At 43.2% G+C, this 17,310-nt stretch overlaps 1 protein-coding gene across 2 annotated transcripts in view; it reads left to right on the top strand.

Moving 5' to 3' along the window:
• Positions 1–17,310, top strand: part of EPHA3 (EPH receptor A3) — a 377,391-nt gene that overhangs the window by 275,097 nt on the left and 84,984 nt on the right. Inside the window, exons 7-10 of one of the 2 annotated variants that reach the window (XM_019476436.2) lie at positions 2,324–2,483; positions 11,973–12,075; positions 12,535–12,602; positions 16,196–16,321. In XM_019476436.2, coding sequence (XP_019331981.1) covers positions 2,324–2,483; positions 11,973–12,075; positions 12,535–12,602; positions 16,196–16,321 — 457 coding nt within the window. Of the gene's footprint in view, positions 1–2,320; positions 2,484–11,972; positions 12,076–12,534; positions 12,603–16,195; positions 16,322–17,310 lie in introns of both variants that reach the window. The other variant, XM_019476435.2, reaches the window with a different exon arrangement.

Genomic DNA, 17,310 nt, shown 5'->3' with positions numbered 1-17,310 from the left:
CATACTGTGCCATAGACCACAATGCATACATAGCAAGTGAATGGACACACATACACATTACACTCGGTGAAAGGATTGGGGAAGGATTGTATTGTACATCAGATAATTTGTGGTAATTATTATTTTATTTTTTTTGCCTACTCCACTCCTATCCTGCTGTAAGTGGAAGATAAAACATAATAATTGATCTTCAGTTTCTTTTAGGGGAAAACTGCCTAGTTGAGCGTCCGTTTACCAGGGAAACCTCAAAGAATTGCAGGGAATCAGCTGATAGACAGTAAGACCCCACGCACATACCTCCCCTCCACTCTTTTAGCTCAGTATAATGCAGAGGCGGGCAATTATTTCAGGCGGAGGGCCGCTTACTGAGTTTTGGCAAGCCATCAAGGGCCGCATGACAGGCAGCCAGGGGCAGATAAATATAAATTTTCTAATTTTTTTAGGCGCTTCACAGGCCAAATAGAATGGCCTGGTGGGCCACATCCAGCCCATGGGCCATATTTTGCCCACCCCTGGTATAATGTGTTCATCTGTCTTTACCATAAAATAGCCCTCAGTAGTTGAATTCCTTATGTGAGTAAGAAAAGCAGCAAGTTTTGGGGTGTGAAAGTATACAGTCTACTTTCCAAACTCAGGATTCATGCCTCAGTACTCTTGGTACATCCAGACAATAAACACAGAGCCTCCCAAGTTTAGGTTAATATTCTGAAACATCACAGTGGCTGTGTCTACACAAGACACTACTGCGTATTGGTTACTTGTTTACTGTATAAACAAGTACTAAAAAAATACACAGTAACCTGAGTTACTGCACAGTAGCACCACTGAATGCCTTTTTTGTGACACTGCTGCACAGTAGGCTAATGCTACTGTGCAGTAGTGTTACATCATGGGTTTTGCCACATGACGCTACTGCTCAGTATAATCAAGCTACTGCACAGTCAGCATCTCGTGTAGATATGCCCAATATAATGCAAAGCTAGGTGAGAGTGCTTGCTCTCAATACACACCAAGTTCAGTTCAGCATCTTCCTGAAGCCAGGCAAACTCAGTCAAGTCAGCAACATTTTATATTCAGTTTAAGTGTTCAAGCCCACAAAGTAGCTTTTGAAGAAAAAAAAAGTTCACATAAATCCCTGTGGACCAGTTGAATTCCTCACAGCTCTCCACATACCTGTATTTCCTTGCTTACCACATCCCCCCCATAAGTGTTTCCCTGCTTCTGTTCCTCCATACTTCTGTTCCAGTGAAGAAAAATCAGCTTCCCTGTTGAAGACGCACACTCCAATTTTAGAGGGCTGATTTAGGAGGGGAAAGTACATGTGATATTCAGTTAATACAGTATTTAGCTGTTATCCAGAGTTTTTCCTGAGCTGCCATTTTCAGGAAGCCAAAAACAGTTATAGCACAGGCTGGCTTTAATAATACTTACTGCACAGACACCTCAGACTACAAACAAGTATTTAAAGCACTGGACTATCAAGTTACCCATCATTTTCTTAGCATAATTAACTTTTGCAATATATGAAATGTCACTCTTACTAAGTTACTGGAGCCGTGGGTGTTTCTTTGCTCACATATGAAACATTCTATGAGAAATATAGATGTACTGCAAAACATTTTGTGTTCTAACATATGAGGTGTGGATATAATGGATATATACATTGCTCTTTGGCAGTCACAGATAAAAAGCATACATACCTTGCTCCTTTGATTCTGCAGTCCTCACCCAGGCAAAGCTTCTGTTGAGTTTAGTGGGATTTTGCTTGAGTGGGCTTGGGCGCATGGTTTAACTGCAGTATAGTTCTTTTAAACTCTCTATAAAACCAAAGTAAAGAGTTTGAATATTTTGCTCTAATTGCTATAAAGGAACAAACTGATTTGTAAAACATGTTGCAGTAAAAGCTGAGCCATAGCAATAGGTCTGCAAAGCACTAAAATGTTCTAAATTAGCCTGTAACAGCTTCCAATTTGGTGCAATTGGTGAGTCTAGGCTTTATGGTTTTCAGATAACATTTTAATAATCATTTTCTTGTAATATTACAGGTTACAGACAAAGTGATATGAAAACATTAAATAAAATGTCATAAATAGAATATATGATACCAGGCAAAAGAACCACTAATGATCTGAGACTCTTATTAATCTACAGGCTCATGATGGTTTAAATTGAATGGCTGCACAAAGTTTAATTGGTTCATAATTGTTATTATTCAGAAAAAACTGACAATGTCATGCAGCTAATTTTGTGCTAAATATTTGGTCTCTCTAATTGATTTGGTGTGTGTTGGGTTTTAATGTGGTAATATCTTCCCCCAAAGCAGGAGCAAGAGACAAGCTATACTATTCTGAGAGCAAAAGGAACCAACGTTACCATCAGTAGCCTGAAACCCGATACCACATACGTGTTCCAAATCCGAGCCCGAACAGCAGCTGGATATGGGACCAATAGCCGCAAGTTTGAGTTTGAAACCAGCCCAGATTGTATGTATTAATTCAAACAGTCATTAAATGTTTTTCCTGCTCAATTTTAGACTGATTTGAATGACTGCTTTTATTCCCTCTATAGCAAATGTGAGTCATAACAATTTATAATGTGTCTTTCTGGGTAATATTACCATATAATGTTATATTTTTATCATTAAAACTGAAATATACTGTAAGGAATATACCATAAATAGCACAGGTGGTATTTTCTTCCATTTTCAGCCCTATCTGAGACCTATTGCCAGAATTAATATGATCCTATGCTAGATGGCAGCTCCTGCTGAGAAGGGAAGTCTAATTCAGTAACAGACCCACATGGCATAATATTCCAATCTTGTTGCCTAACCCTCTGGACTGTAAAAACTCCATATTCGAAGAGAACTACTGTCTCATTTTTCTTCTAGTCCCATGGGTCGGTGCATAATTCTCCTCATTACTGAGGAGCATTGCTGTTTTTCCCTTTCTAGCTATAAGGTGAAGTTGATATAATCAGAAGGCATGGTCATTCAGTCAAATCATACTTCTGGTTGTGGTTCTGGTTCTAGTTCCATTCTGCCACTGAATTTTGTGACCTTGGACAAATTATTTATACCCTGTGATTCAATTTTCTATTCTGTGTGGTGGAGACAATACTACTTATCTACACAGCAGTAAAATGTGAGGTTTAGTCATTAACCTTTATAAAACGCTTTGAGAATTTTACATGGACGTGATGTAGAAATACAACATTGAGCTATTATTTCATCTGCTTTCTTTGCACTGAAAGCTCTAACCTTACTTGAAATTGAACAGTGAAAGAACAATTTTAAAGACGCTGGTAATGCTTTAAAATGTTCTCATTACAAATGTTTAAAAAGATGTTTGGTGCACTTTTCCTGATGTTTCTAGATTTCTTTAGTCCCAGTTGACAAATGGAGTGACCACAGGAATTCTCTGCACAGTAATTGCCTAATTTTATATTTCAGTTTTGAAATTGATACTTGTTCGCACACAATCCAGATATTTGAATCCAATTCAGCAGGGTACTAAGCATATGCTTAACTTTTAAATCACAGCAATAGTTCTATTGAACTGAAGTTTAAAATGAAGTTTTCAGTGCTGAAATATAGTTCTACATGCTTGCTCCCCTACCAACATTTATGCCCATTCTACTTTGTGTGTGTCTGCACCATGATTTTCAGTGAGGGTGCTGCGATATCATTTTAATGGTGCTGGAGAGTGCTGCACAATACTAACACTGTTGGGTGTGCAAACATCTCAGCACGAAGCACAAGATAAATCCAGAGACTTCAAATAGTGTTGAAAATATTCTGACCTGTTTTGGTCTTTCTGAGTTCTTTGCAATAGAACAATTGCTCTGTTATTTTCCCATAGTCAAAACACAAGTGAAAGCTAAGAGCTGGTATTTTCCAAGAGGTGCCTTGAGTCTAAAAAGGTTGAGAATTGTTGTTCCCTTCTGCACTGCAAGTTATGGCAATGACATTCAAATGCAAGATTAAAATGTTCTTTTACAGCTCATGGTTCTTCTGTATTTGAGAATTAAGCTGCCAATCTGCCTCCAAGTCTGCCTGAACAGATGCTTCAGGCTTTATGAACTAGACCTGATGAACATTTTCAAAAGTAAAATGTTGACTTCATAAACTGTTTGTTTGAAATGATTTTTTTGCATAATGCTATTAGCTTTTTTAAAAAGTTGTTTCTAAAAAATTTTGAGCAAACTTAATTTAATGAGCTTTTATTTCAACCCAGGTAATTTTTTGTAAGTTTTTGTTTTTTGTGTGTCATCTGTTGTGGAGCCCTGTCACCCCAAAGGGCCCATTTTTCACTCTAAAATGATCATGCATAAGCATGTTTTCAAAATTTGGTTCATCAGCCATATCTGTTTTTTCAGAATTGGAATACTTTTGTGAAATGACAGATTTTGGAATGTTAAAGGAAAAGATAGGGAGTGAGAGAGAGTGCATCCAACAGAAGAAATAAAATATATCTTTCTTTTATAAAACCTAGAAAACATCAAGCAACAAATGGAATGAAGATGCTTTCTAGGATTTTTCTCTTCCAGCAATTTATTTATGTATTTGTTTTTTAGTCAGCTTCACTCGGAAGAAACTCCTCATTAGCTTCATAACTACATAGTATGAAACAGATGTGTTGCTACAGATGTTGCCATCAGACATGTTTATTTGATATTAGGAATATGCGCTCACGGTGACATTTATTTAATTGCAGAAGACTAGTGGCATACCAATACATCACCTAAATGGGTGCTGATACTTAAAACTTACACTGGCCCGCTCCACAGGGGTGAATGAACTAATGAAACAAATACCTAGCCCAGAAAGATCTTCCAAGAGAATTTTAAGTAATTATGTTTACAATAGTATAATGATGTAATCCAATTAAATTACCTATTTTTCTCTTATGGGGCCATTCCTACCTCCTTTTACCCATGTCTGAAGTCAGTTAAACATCTCCCTTGAGTGCTACTGTAATGCATGCAGGGGCGTTGGCTGTAGCCTGAAGAAGGATGTTTGTGCCCGAAAGCTTGCAAAGAACAATTTTTCCAACTATTTAGTTGGTCTAATAAAAGTTACCACATTTACCCAAAGGACCTTGTCTGCCTATAGTAATGCATAAGCATTTGCAAGTTGTGTCTCTTATCTGTAAACTGAGCACTGCAGAAGTTAAGTATGCCCTGTAGTGCTCTACTAACCTATGACCTTTACAATGCTTTCTCTGTATTTTATTGTTGCCGAAGAAAGATTCTGGTTAGAGGTAAGCATTAGGGGTGTGCAAAACGGGTCACATTTGATTTGGATTTGGATTTGGCCCGAATCGGGGGACAGTGATTCAATTCATTGATTCCAATCACTGTCCCTGATTCGATTTGGCCAGATCTGAATGTGAAGATTTGATGCTGATTCAGAATACAGTGATTTGGCCATAGACACAGCTTTAAATGTTTTTTCTACATACCTCAAGGTACCAGGTGCGGCTTATGAATGTTGTGATGGTGGGGCAGATGGAGTGTCCCACAGGAGCTTGGGGGCTCCCTGCACGTTTGGCAGCAAACCCAGAAGTGGACCAGAAGTATTTCTGGTCCACTTCCGGGTCCACTTGGGGGCCCCCACTGTGCTCCCCCAGCTCAGTGATCAGCTGTGGGGGGACCCTGGGTGCCCCCCAGACCCAGGAGCCACCAGTTGCTAAGCCGGGGGGGGGGGGGGACACTCCATGCACCCCAGCATCGCAGTGCTCATGAGCTGCTATCTTGAGGTATGTGGAAGAAAACATTTAAAGCTATATCTATGTCCGAATCTCTGAATCTTTCTGAATCTCTCCAAATCAATTTGGAGGGTTCTGATTTGATTTGGAGAGATTAAAGGGTCTCCTGCTTTGATTCAGATTTGGAGATTCAGCCACCGAATCTGGCTGAATCTCCATCGAATCGAATCAGGGACTGAAGCTTCACACAGTCCTACTATGCATCCAGAATATTTGCTTTATCATCAATATTGCACTGGAAATTGAACCTGGTGTTTTCTTTATTAGAAAGAAGTTGTAAGTGCCCAGCGTATCTAGGTTAGCTCATTTATTTAAGTGCTAAAATATGAATATAGATGCCTAATGCTTAGAATCTGGTTTTGAAAAATTTGGTGACAAACTGACACGGGAATGAACTTGCAGTGGAATTGCAGAATGTAAGCAATCCAACTCTCTCAAAATGTTCCTATCCTGTGTTTAACAATAATTAATTTGTTGCAGTTATGAATCAGAAGGGGAAGGAGTCCAAAGGTACAACCTAACTAGATTATACCACAGATATTGCCGTGATGTTTTATTTATGGTCCAGTCATAAGGTTTGAGAGTCTGAGGTTTAAGAAATATTCTGTTTAGAAATTGCAATGTCTTTCATAGACATTAGACATTAGGGCTGGAAGGGACCTCGGAAGATCATCGAGTCCAGCCCCTGGCCCAAAGGGCAGGACGTCAGCTGGGGTCATAGGATCCCAGCAAAATAAGCATCCAGTTTCATCTTGAAGGTGTTCAATGAAGGCGTTTGGGCAACCTCCGGCGGCAGGCTGTTCCAGACCTTGGGGGCTCGGACAGTAAAGAAATTCTTCCTTATGTCCAGCCTGAAACGATCTTGTAGTAATTTGTGACCATTCGTCCTCGTCATCCCTTGGGGCGCTCTGGTGAACAAACGTTCCCCTAGATACTGGTGATCACCCCTGATAAACTTGTAGGTGGCCATCAGATCACCCCTGAGCCTGCGCTTTTCCAGGCTAAAGAGCCCCAGGGCTCTCAGCCTGTCATCGTAGGGTCTGCTTCCCTGACCCCTGATCATGCGCGTGGCTCTTCTCTGGACTCTCTCAAGCTTCTCCACATCCTTTTTGAATTGTGGAGCCCAAAACTGGACGCAGTACTCCAGCTGCGGCCTCACTAAGGCCGAGTACAGGGGGAGAATGACGTCCCGGGATTTGCTTGAGAAGCATCTATGGATGCAAGCCAGCGTTTTGGTCGCTTTACTAGCCGCAGCATCACATTGCAGGCTCATGTTCATCTTGTGGTCAATGATGACCCCCAAGTCTCTTTCTTCCATAGTGCTAACCAACATAGCACTGCCGAGCCTATAAGGATGCTGCGGGTTTTTCTTCCCAAGGTGGAGAACCTTGCATTTATCGGCGTTGAACACCATCAGATTCTCATCCGCCCACTTGCTGAGCCTGTCCAGGTCAGCCTGGATCACCTGCCTGTCTTCTGGCGTGGATGCTTTGCCCCAAAGTTTGGTGTCATCGGTGAACTTGGCCAGTCCGCTTCTGACTCCAGTGTCCACATCGTTAATGAAGATGTTGAACAGTATGGGTCCAAGGACAGAGCCCTGGGGGACCCCACTGGTCACAGGACACCACGATGAGTGACTTCCATCAATTACTACCCTCTGGGTCTGACCCCGGAGCCAATTTTCCAGCCAGTGGATCGTGGGGGACCCAAGGCGACAATTGGCCAGTTTCTCCAAGAGATGATCATGGGACACCAGATCGAAAGCTTTTTTGAAGTCAAGATATATGACATCAATCTCATCTCCCTTGTCCAGGTGATAGGTCACCTGGTCGTAGAAGGAAATGAGATTGGTCAAGCAAGACCTACCCGCAACAAACCCGTGCTGGCTATCCCTTAAGATGTTGGCGTCGGCCAGTCCATTAAGGATGGCCTCCTTAATAAACTTTTCTAAGATCTTCCCCGGGATAGAAGTCAGGCTGATGGGCCTATAGTTAGCCGGATCCACTTTCCTCCCTTTCTTGAAGATAGGCACCACGTTGGCCTTCTTCCAGTCTTCGGGCACTACACCAGAGCGCCAAGAGTTTTCAAAGATCCGCGCTAGAGGCTGGGCTATGATGCTCGCCAGCTCCTTGAGTACCCTGGGGTGAAGATTGTCAGGGCCGGCTGACTTGAAGGTATCCAGCTTCTCAAGATGTTCCTTCACAAAGTCAGCATTAATGGAGGGCAGGGGATCACCCTCACCCGGACTTCCCGGCCCTGTAGCAGGCACGGGCGTCCCATGGGGCTGATGAAAGACCGACGCAAAGTACCTATTTAATAGGTTGGCTTTTTCCTGGGCATCAGTTGTCAGTTGCCCCATCTGGTTCAGCAGGGGTCCAGCGTTGCCCCTGCTTTTCCTCCGGCTCCCCACATATCTGAAAAAGGACTTTTTATTGTCCTTGATGCTCAAAGCTAGCTGGAGTTCAGTTGCAGCCTTGGCTTTCCTGGTCTGCTCCCTACAGGACCGGACCAGTGCAGAATAATCCTCCTTGGAGGTGACTCCCATCCTCCATGCTTTGTAGGCCTTTCCTTTTAGCCTCAGGAGGTCTGCTAGGTCCCTGGAGAGCCAGGGGGGCTGCTGTGCCCTCTTGCTGCCTTTCCTCCGAGATGGAATAGACTTAGTTTGTGCATTGAGGATCGCTCCCTTGAGGAGCAACCACTCTTCTTGAACTCCCCTCTCCCTGCGGTCACAGTCCCTTAGGGCCTCACTGACAAGCCTCCTGAGCTTGTCAAAGTCGGCTTTCCTGAAGTCAAGGACTTGCGTGTTGCTGACAGACTTGCCAGCTTTTCGGCGGATGGTGAAGGTGATCAGCTCGTGGTCGCTGTCACCCAGCTTCCCATCGATCACTAGGTCGCCGACTAGGTCCTCCCCAGTAGCCAGCACCAGGTCGAGCAGCGCTTTGCCTCTCGTTGGCCCATAGACTTCTTGAGTCAGGTAGAGGTCATCCACGCACGAGAGGAAGCTCTGCAACCGCTCAGATTTTGCTGAGCGATCCTCCCACGAGATGTCTGGGTAATTGAAGTCACCCATGACAACCATTGTCCTGGAGCAAGCTGCCTCAGCCAGTTCCTGGGCAAACTCCTGGTCTAGCTCAGGACTTTGGGTGGGAGGTCTGTAATAGACTCCCACCATTGTGTCCCCTGTGCCGTGTTCCCCACGGATTTTAACCCAGAGGGTCTCCAGCCGTCCACCCTGGTCGCCAATATCGGCTTGCAGGGACGCGTAGCTTTCCTTAACATAGAGAGCTACACCCCCGCCCCTTTTCTCTACACGATCCCTCCTGTACAGGGTATAGCCATCTATCCCCATGGTCCAGTCATGGGTGGAGTCCCACCAGGTCTCCGTGATCCCTATGACATCGTAATTGTTTGCACTGTGCAGGAGGATGAGCTCCTCCTGCTTATTCCCCAAGCTCCTGGCATTTGTGTACAGGCAGGCAAGCGCCCCCTGGGGGGCTCCTTCCTTGCCCACAGATTTTACCAGGGCTGGGGCTGGGGCGGGCTCCCTTGAGTGCCATGATCCGCTGGCTTTGCAAGATTTGCTCAGCGGGCCAGCAGTGGCGGTCGTGCCCCCGTCCCCCAGCGGGCTTAGTTTAAAGCCCGGTGGAGCAGGTCAGCCAGTCTGGCTGAGAAGAGCCTCCTCCCTAGGGGAGAGAGGTGGAGACCATCTCTTCCCAGCAGCTCGCTGCCTCTCTCGCCAAAGAGCGGGCTGTGGTCATGAAAGCCAAAGCCTTCCTGACGACACCAGCGCCGCAGTCTTTGGTTGACCACATAGATCCTCCTGTCCCTTCTCAGCCCATAGCCTGAGACTGGGAGGATCGACGAGAACACCACCTGTGCCCCCAGACCCTTTAGCCCCGCTCCCAAATCCCTGTAGCACCTCATGACCCAGCTGAGAGCGCTCCGAGCCGTGTCATTGGTGCCCACATGAATTAGGAGCATGGGATAGCGGTCTGTGGGTTTGAGGAGCTTGGGGATCCTCTCCGCAATGTCCCGGATGCGGGCCCCTGGGAAGCAGCAGACTTGCCGGGCTAAGGGGTCAGGGTGGCAGATTGGCCCCTCCGTCCCCCTCAGGAGGGAGTCTCCCACAACAAACACCTTACGTTTTGTCTTGGGGAGAGCAGGGGCGGGAGTTGCAGTTGGGCCCATGTTGCCTGTGGGGGCCGGCAACTCAGCAGGCTCTGCTGGGGCAGCAAGAGGTGCGTACCTGTTGCTCAGTTGTGGCGGGGGTGGGGCCTTGGTGCGGCGGGCCTTAGGGCCCTTGACCACCTTGGTCCATGCCCCTGGCTGGACACAGCAGGAGGTCCCAGAGTCCTCCTCTGGCGTGGAGGGAGACTGTGATCTGCCCTCTGCCTCCCGGGGGAGAAGGGCCTGGCAGTAGGAGTCTATCTCCTGCTCGCAGTCCCTGATGGCACGCAGTCTGTGGACTGTGGCCTGGAGCTCCACCAGCTGGTGTACCAGAGACCCCAAAAGGGAGCAGACCCCGCAAGGGGAGGTCGCCATGCTCCCAGGTCCCAGAGCCTGAAAAAGGGACAGGCAGCCCCCGCAGCCGAGAGCCAGGGGCTCCGTCTGCGTGGAGCCCGGAACCAGGGGCTCCGTCTGGGTGGCTATCTCTGAGGTGCCGGGGGGGGGCCGCGGAGCCCAAGGGGACCCTCGGGGTGCGGCGCGTGCCCATCCGTGTCATGCCTCTGGTAGGCTGGCTACAGCTGGGACTGTCTACCCTGGGGGGTGCGCAGGCAGGGTCTGGCGCCCTCCCGCACGCCCTCCCGCGCGAACTCCGCTCCAACTCACGCGCCGGCAGAGAAGCGCGCCTGTTTATGCAGCCTGTTCACGTGGCTCCCTGGGGAGCTGGGCGAAGTAGGGGCCTGGGCGGGGCTTGACCCGGCCCGGCTCCACTCAGCTGCCGCCTCCCACAGACACACTAAAGGGTTAGCCCCTTCTCTCCACGGGCCCTGCTTACCCCGGCTGCGCTGGGGGTCAGCGGGGGGCTCCGCGGCTGCTGGAGGGTTTCTGGGGGGCTTCGGGGAAGCGGGGGCGCAGCGAGCTTTCACCCGCGCGTCTCTCGCCGCTCCCGCGTCTAACTGTGAAAAATAACTCTTTAAAAATAAACAGAAAAAATTAGTAACAAGCCAAATAGTCTTGCACTTGACATGTTTGAATGTTTGAGATATGTGTGCTATTCCCCTTCCCTCAGCTCTTATTCTGGAAAATAATTGAACTCCTTGTTTTAAAACCAATTAGCTGCAAATGGCTATTTTGGTGACCTTCAGCCTTTGTAGTAACTGACAAACAGTGTGCGCCTGGAAAAAAATCATTGATGATAGGAAGTATGTGATAAGAAAAACAAAATCATTTATGTTCTTTCTGTGTTGTCTTTAACTTGATTATAATGTATAACTGTATGCCACAGGGTAATCAGAAAGAAGCTGATCAATAGTTTTGAAGAATGGCCGACAGACCACAGCTGTGAACATATCTGAATAATTTGTGTATATCTTATGTAGATAGGTATTAAATTGCCCCATAATTTCATCACAATTATTAGTTTGTCAAGGCTGCATAATCATTATTGTATGTCTGTTATCTATGGAACATGAGCCAGGCTATGTCTATAACGCACAGAGACCACCAATCTGTTAATAAGGTCTTTCCTCCATTTGTTTAGCCTGCTAACATAGACTTCTTTTCTCCATTTCCAACTTCTCCACAGCCCCACAAGCTTATTTGCCCCAGTTTGAAGTGACTGCTCTTTATAATGTACTTCTTCCCAAATGTATATGTAGGATAATGATGATTCCTGACCTCACAATGATACTCTGAGGTTTTGTCCTCTAAAGCCCTATGATCCTTGGTTAGAAAATGTTACAGAAATAAAGCTAATGCTGGTAATTAGAGACTTGAACTTCTTACCTTGCTCTTGTCACAGATGACAATAACATAATAACAGAGTAATAAATACCATCAAAATCTTTTTCAAACTTGTAAAGCAAAGAAAAGGAATGAAACATTACTCTTTAGAATATTAGGAAGCAGCTTTTCAAAGTTCAGAACAAAGCAATGAAATAATGGGTTAATTTTTCTGATACCCAAATGTGTGTCAGTTGTGTTGTGTTTAATGCTTTCTTGGTTATTTTTTATGTTTTTTTATTGTTTTAATTTTCCCAGCCTTCTCCATCTCCAGCGAGAATAGCCAGGTTGTAATGATCGCCATTTCAGCTGCAGTAGCGATTATTCTTCTCACAGTTGTGGTGTATGTCCTGATTGGGAGGTTAGTTTATCATCTGTTTTACACATTTATTCTTACTTCTATTCCCCATCTGCCACTTGATGAGCGTGGTCAGTCAAGTGGTGTCAGACAATAGAATGGCTGTACTTTACCTTCCCCCTTTCTGTAGCCTGAGAAATTGGAGCACTGCTACTCAGTAATGAGCCTGCTAATATGAGCAGCACCAGTCATACAGTACTAGTTAAAAAATGCTATAAACACATTCTTAGGCAATTGTAAAATTAAATGGTAGGGGTCAAAAATCAACAAATCCTCTCATTAGCTAATTTCCTTGAATTCCCTGAGAATATAGCTTGACTCTATATGGTAGAGAATGGAAACATTGTTAAACTTCCAAACAGGTATTTAATTGTTATGGGGAAAACATTTTATTTTGTTTGATCAAACGATTAAGATGTAAAATTATATGCATTTCTTTATATTTTTCTCTGCTGCTTGTAGATTTTGTGGATATAACAAGTCTAAACATGGTGCTGATGAGAAGAGGCTACATTTTGGGAATGGACATTGTAAGTTATGAAAGACTCTATATCTTTTATTGAATTAATCCCCAGCTCAGCAACTAGCTTAAATTTAGATATAAATGAAAGAAAAGTTTTCTTGTGTCAGGCAGGAGAGTTCATCCAACTAATTAATATTTGGTGCAGTTTCTTTCCACCATGGTTAGATAGGTAATGAACAGCATAGTGTTGGCAGTGTTCAAATAATACAATATTACATTGATTCTGCTCTGCGTTACTTGAATGAAAAACATAACAAACTTCCTTATTATTAAACATTTGAAATCTAAATAAAGGCAACTTTTCCAAAGCAAAATAACCCAAACTAGCGGAACCTGACTTGACAATTACGGAAAGTATCAAGGAGAAAGGTTTGCTTTACAAAGTTGGTCTGCTAATAAATTGAGATTAGAAGTAAGCATTCTGAGACTTTAGAGAGGTTTCTTAAGACAAGCATGTCAATTAAGTGTGGTCTTGTTTGCAATTTTCACTGCTCAAAGAACATGTCCTCTCTAATGTGTTAATATACAGTTGCCTGATGATAGGGGTGAAGCAGTTAGCATAGTATGCTTTCTGAGGGCCTGATCCAAAGTCCAGGATAGGATTTTTCCTATTGATTTCAGTAATCTTTGGATCTGGGCCTTATTTTACAATCAGTAAATAGCAATTTGTAATTAAAAAATCAAGATGTCTATTCTAAAGCTTCTCTTGGATGCTCTTGTAACAATCCCTTTCGTTATGAAATCTCTCCGGTCTCTCACATGCTTTAGTTTTTGCTGTGATTAGATTGCACTTTTAAAAAAATATACTATGCACTTAAGACACCAATATAGTCTGGCAGTGCATATATACATTTATACTATATGGGGTACTGCATTTTAAAATTAATTTGGATTACAGCAAAATTATGCTCTACCTTTATATCACTTTCTAGATAGCAGTGGAGACACTGCACCTTCTGCAAAAGAAAGCTGTTGGATATAGCAATCGGTTGTATACCAAGAAAAATTGCATTACCATTCCATGCCATGGGGTTATGCCACAGTAGTTACAAATTAGAACTGCTTCCCAATTACTGTTGCAGCCGGACGATTGGCAGGTGACAGTTATTATCATTCTTTTGTCCGGAGTTATTGTCCCCGCCTGCCCCAAACTCTCTCCCTCTTTTCATGGAGCATGTGGGGCTGAGCTTTGTTACTGCTGCACCTTGGCAGCTGACAAACTAAGTTCAAACAATGCATTCAGTTGTATGTGCCCCATGTCATTAGAGCTTCATCATTCAAATTTAATTAGGTTATAAAATAAAAGCAGCCATTAAAAAAATAAGTGTCACAGACAAATCACAGATCAGAGTTAGCTCTCCCTACTGCTTTACAACAGAATGGTACAATCACTCTTCTAAAACCTGTCAGCTCAGTTAAAATTCTTGTGGATTAGATTGCTTTTCATTTGGCTTTGGATACCTAAGCTCTGTTTTCTGAGTAGTGCCATGCTGATACTAAGATGAATCCAGTTGGTCATGAATTCTGGGTCTTGATCACTTCTCTGAGAAGCATCCCCCCAAAAAGTGACTGGTTATGCAAACATATTTAGAGTTGTCAAGTTTTCTGCATGTGTGTGTCACTGTTGAAACTATTTTTCTGTTCCTTTCCAGCTTTTCTCACAAAAACAAAAAATTGTTTGTATTAACTGCAAGAAGATAAAGTAACTTTCATGGCTGTCATAAACTTTCTGCATCTTAAATACAGCAGCTGGTTTATTTCAGTTAGTTTATTCTGAATTACTTAAAAAAAAAAAAAAAAAAAGCTCCAGCCATGAACTGTTCCCTACAGCCTTATTACAAATCCTATAATATTACTTCAAAGGAGCTGAAATGTGTTTCACCTCCTCAGATCCTCTCCCCTTGCCCTCTTTGGCTAGGCCCTTTCTATTTTTTGCTACCCTTAGGGCAATTCATGCTGGTAAAATGGAAATGTAAATTATTATGTTTGCACAGAATGAGCTGTAAAGTAGTGCAGCTTAACACATGTACATGTGTTTATTATCTGTTTTTCATGACAGAACCCAGTGACTATATGGGCTGCCCTTAATTATGGGTGTGAATGGATTATTCTCCTTGCAGTCACCATCACCTGATCTTGGGAACCTCTGGGGTCAGCATTAAAAATCAGCAGCCCTACTAAGCAGAAGCTTTTAATTGTTGTTATTTTTATTGGGGGCAGAGGGAGCCTGAACATACCTTCAGCATAGATGAAGAGAAGCATTTACAAGATTTTTTAACCAACAGCAATATACGGCCAATTACTTTTTGTTTTATTTGCAAATGATTCTTTAATCATCAGATGCTTTAAGGAAGCACGTTCATCATTTATTAGTGTGCACATACCACACAGCCCTTTTGTTGGGAGCGTGAGTCTTAGTTGGCATTGTTGTGGAGGCAGTGAATATGGGGGCTTGCTTTTGTAATTTTCCTGTCAGTTCTGAGACCAATAAATCTCCATAAAATTTACTTTTCATAAAACCTGCAAGAAAACATTTGCAGTTTTTCGTTGAAACAATGCCACACTCTAACCAATGGTTTTAAAAAAGGTTATTTTCCTTATCATATGCACTGAAAAGTACATTTAAACTATAGCAGAGGTCAGTAGTTTTGACACATTCAGGCCATACTTGGAAAGGATACTCCTGAGGATGGTGGTTATTTTACTTTTTGTTAAAGAAGTGTCATGGCATACAAAATTAATTCAGAGCCAGCCACACAATTTATCAGACTCATGCAGGAAGGGGGCCCCCAGCTATAAAGTGACGGAAGACGGGGAAAGAGTCTTTAGATTGCCTCCGGCACCATTGCCAAAGGGGATGATCTGGGATGACAATGTGTTTCCTTTCCTTCCAGCCCTGATGATGGTGGGGGGAAAGATGAGGTTAACTTGTGACTTGCCCCTAAAGCCATGTAGTCCCAGGCACTTATTTCAGCATACTGCTTGCCCCAGATGAAATAAAACCACAGGTCAGAAAACTGTGGAAAAGAAGAATTGTCTTGTTCTCAGTATTGTCTGTCTCAGAATCAGCAACACCAGCCTGCCACTAACTCTAGAGAGGACTCTTGAGCATTCCTCATAAATGATGGTTTGTCAATTCTTCCGTAAGTGAAAATTTTGTTTGTATATATTCCAAATCATATTTTAGTTTTTTCCTCTGTTTGCTACCCTGAAAAAAGCAAAGTAAAGGAGTATCTAAACATTGAGTGGACATGATGAGGTAGTACTTTGATATTCAAATGCAGGCCAGTTTTTCAAGTTTAGATATGTCTGAGGGCCTGCTTTCAAACCTGATGGTCTGTATCTGAAAACAGATACATTAATGAAGGGCAAGGTATGTGTGTTCCTGAATGTTGTATTCACAAGCTATTAAGAATCCTTGGCCTCTCAGAAACCTTCAAAAGCAGCTAATCGTCCTCTGTACAACCTGAGGAAGCAATGCACCTTTTTTTTCTGATAGTGATTGGTGTGTGTTTGTTTATTGCTCTTCTCCTATTTTCCTAATATGGTTAATTGAGCCCACATGATCTTTCCTCTCTCTTTCTGTTTGTCTTTAAACAGTAAAACTTCCAGGCCTCAGAACATATGTAGACCCACATACATATGAAGACCCCAACCAGGCTGTGCATGAGTTTGCCAAGGAATTGGATGCAACCAATATATCCATCGATAAAGTTGTTGGAGCAGGTAATGACCATTAACAATTCAAATTAAAAGGAGGCGTTGATACATGGAATTTATTAATCTAACTCTGAATGCTAGTTAATATTTATGGATCATCTGTGATTGGATCCATATGGAATGCACATATCTGGGCTAGGTGTACACTACGGAGTTGGGTTTTTTTCATTGGCAAGAAACAAGCAATTGTTGAAACTGAACTTAGTCTATGAAAAGGTTCTGAATTAACAGCTCTGGACATACGGGTCTTATGCTTTTCTCCCAAAGAGACATAGCACAGATAACAAGTCAGTTTCTCAATATTTACTTGAAGTTTTTTTTTTTGAGTCAGCATTGTTAAGAGTGAAAATCTTGTTCAGGCTTGCACCCATTCAGTCCTGCATGTATCATTGCAGTTTGTCAGCACAGCAACCAGTTATGAAGCTGTCATGTTTTGTTTTTCATATATCGACACCATATATGGCCTCAACTGACTCCTGGAATTCACTTCATACTAGTCACCACCCACCCATCAGGTTGTGATGACCTTTGATCCCAGAATTGATTTTGGTCAGCTTTTCAATTTGAATTAGTGATTTAGGACCAAAAGGCTGGCTGGCTGGTTACTGGCCATCTGGGCCATAGAAATGCCCTTTAATATAGATTGTATTTAAAACAAACAGTAAGCTGCTTGCAGACGTTTAAAAAAAAACAAAATGGTATTTTACTTTGAACTCAGCACACTCCCATGCTAAGCCCAGCGCATGCCCAGAAGAGGCATTGCTTTAGTTGGATCCAGCTCACCCAATGTCTGTATAGATCAGGTGCTTTCATGAGGGTTTTGGCACTTTTATTTAATAGGTGATTGAATCAGCTGTTAGATAAAAGCACCAAAAAGCCCTGCTGAAGCTCCCGATCTATACAGATGCTGAAGAGCTGGGTCAAATAACATGCTGCTTCTTCTGGTTAATACTGCATTTTTGGGTTTGTTTGTTTTTTTTAACATCTGCAAGCAG

The sequence above is a fragment of the Alligator mississippiensis genome, chromosome 1, assembly GCF_030867095.1.
Source record: "Alligator mississippiensis isolate rAllMis1 chromosome 1, rAllMis1, whole genome shotgun sequence".
NCBI classification, from domain to species: Eukaryota; Metazoa; Chordata; order Crocodylia; family Alligatoridae; genus Alligator; species Alligator mississippiensis.
This window is presented reverse-complemented; position numbering and strand designations above follow the sequence as displayed.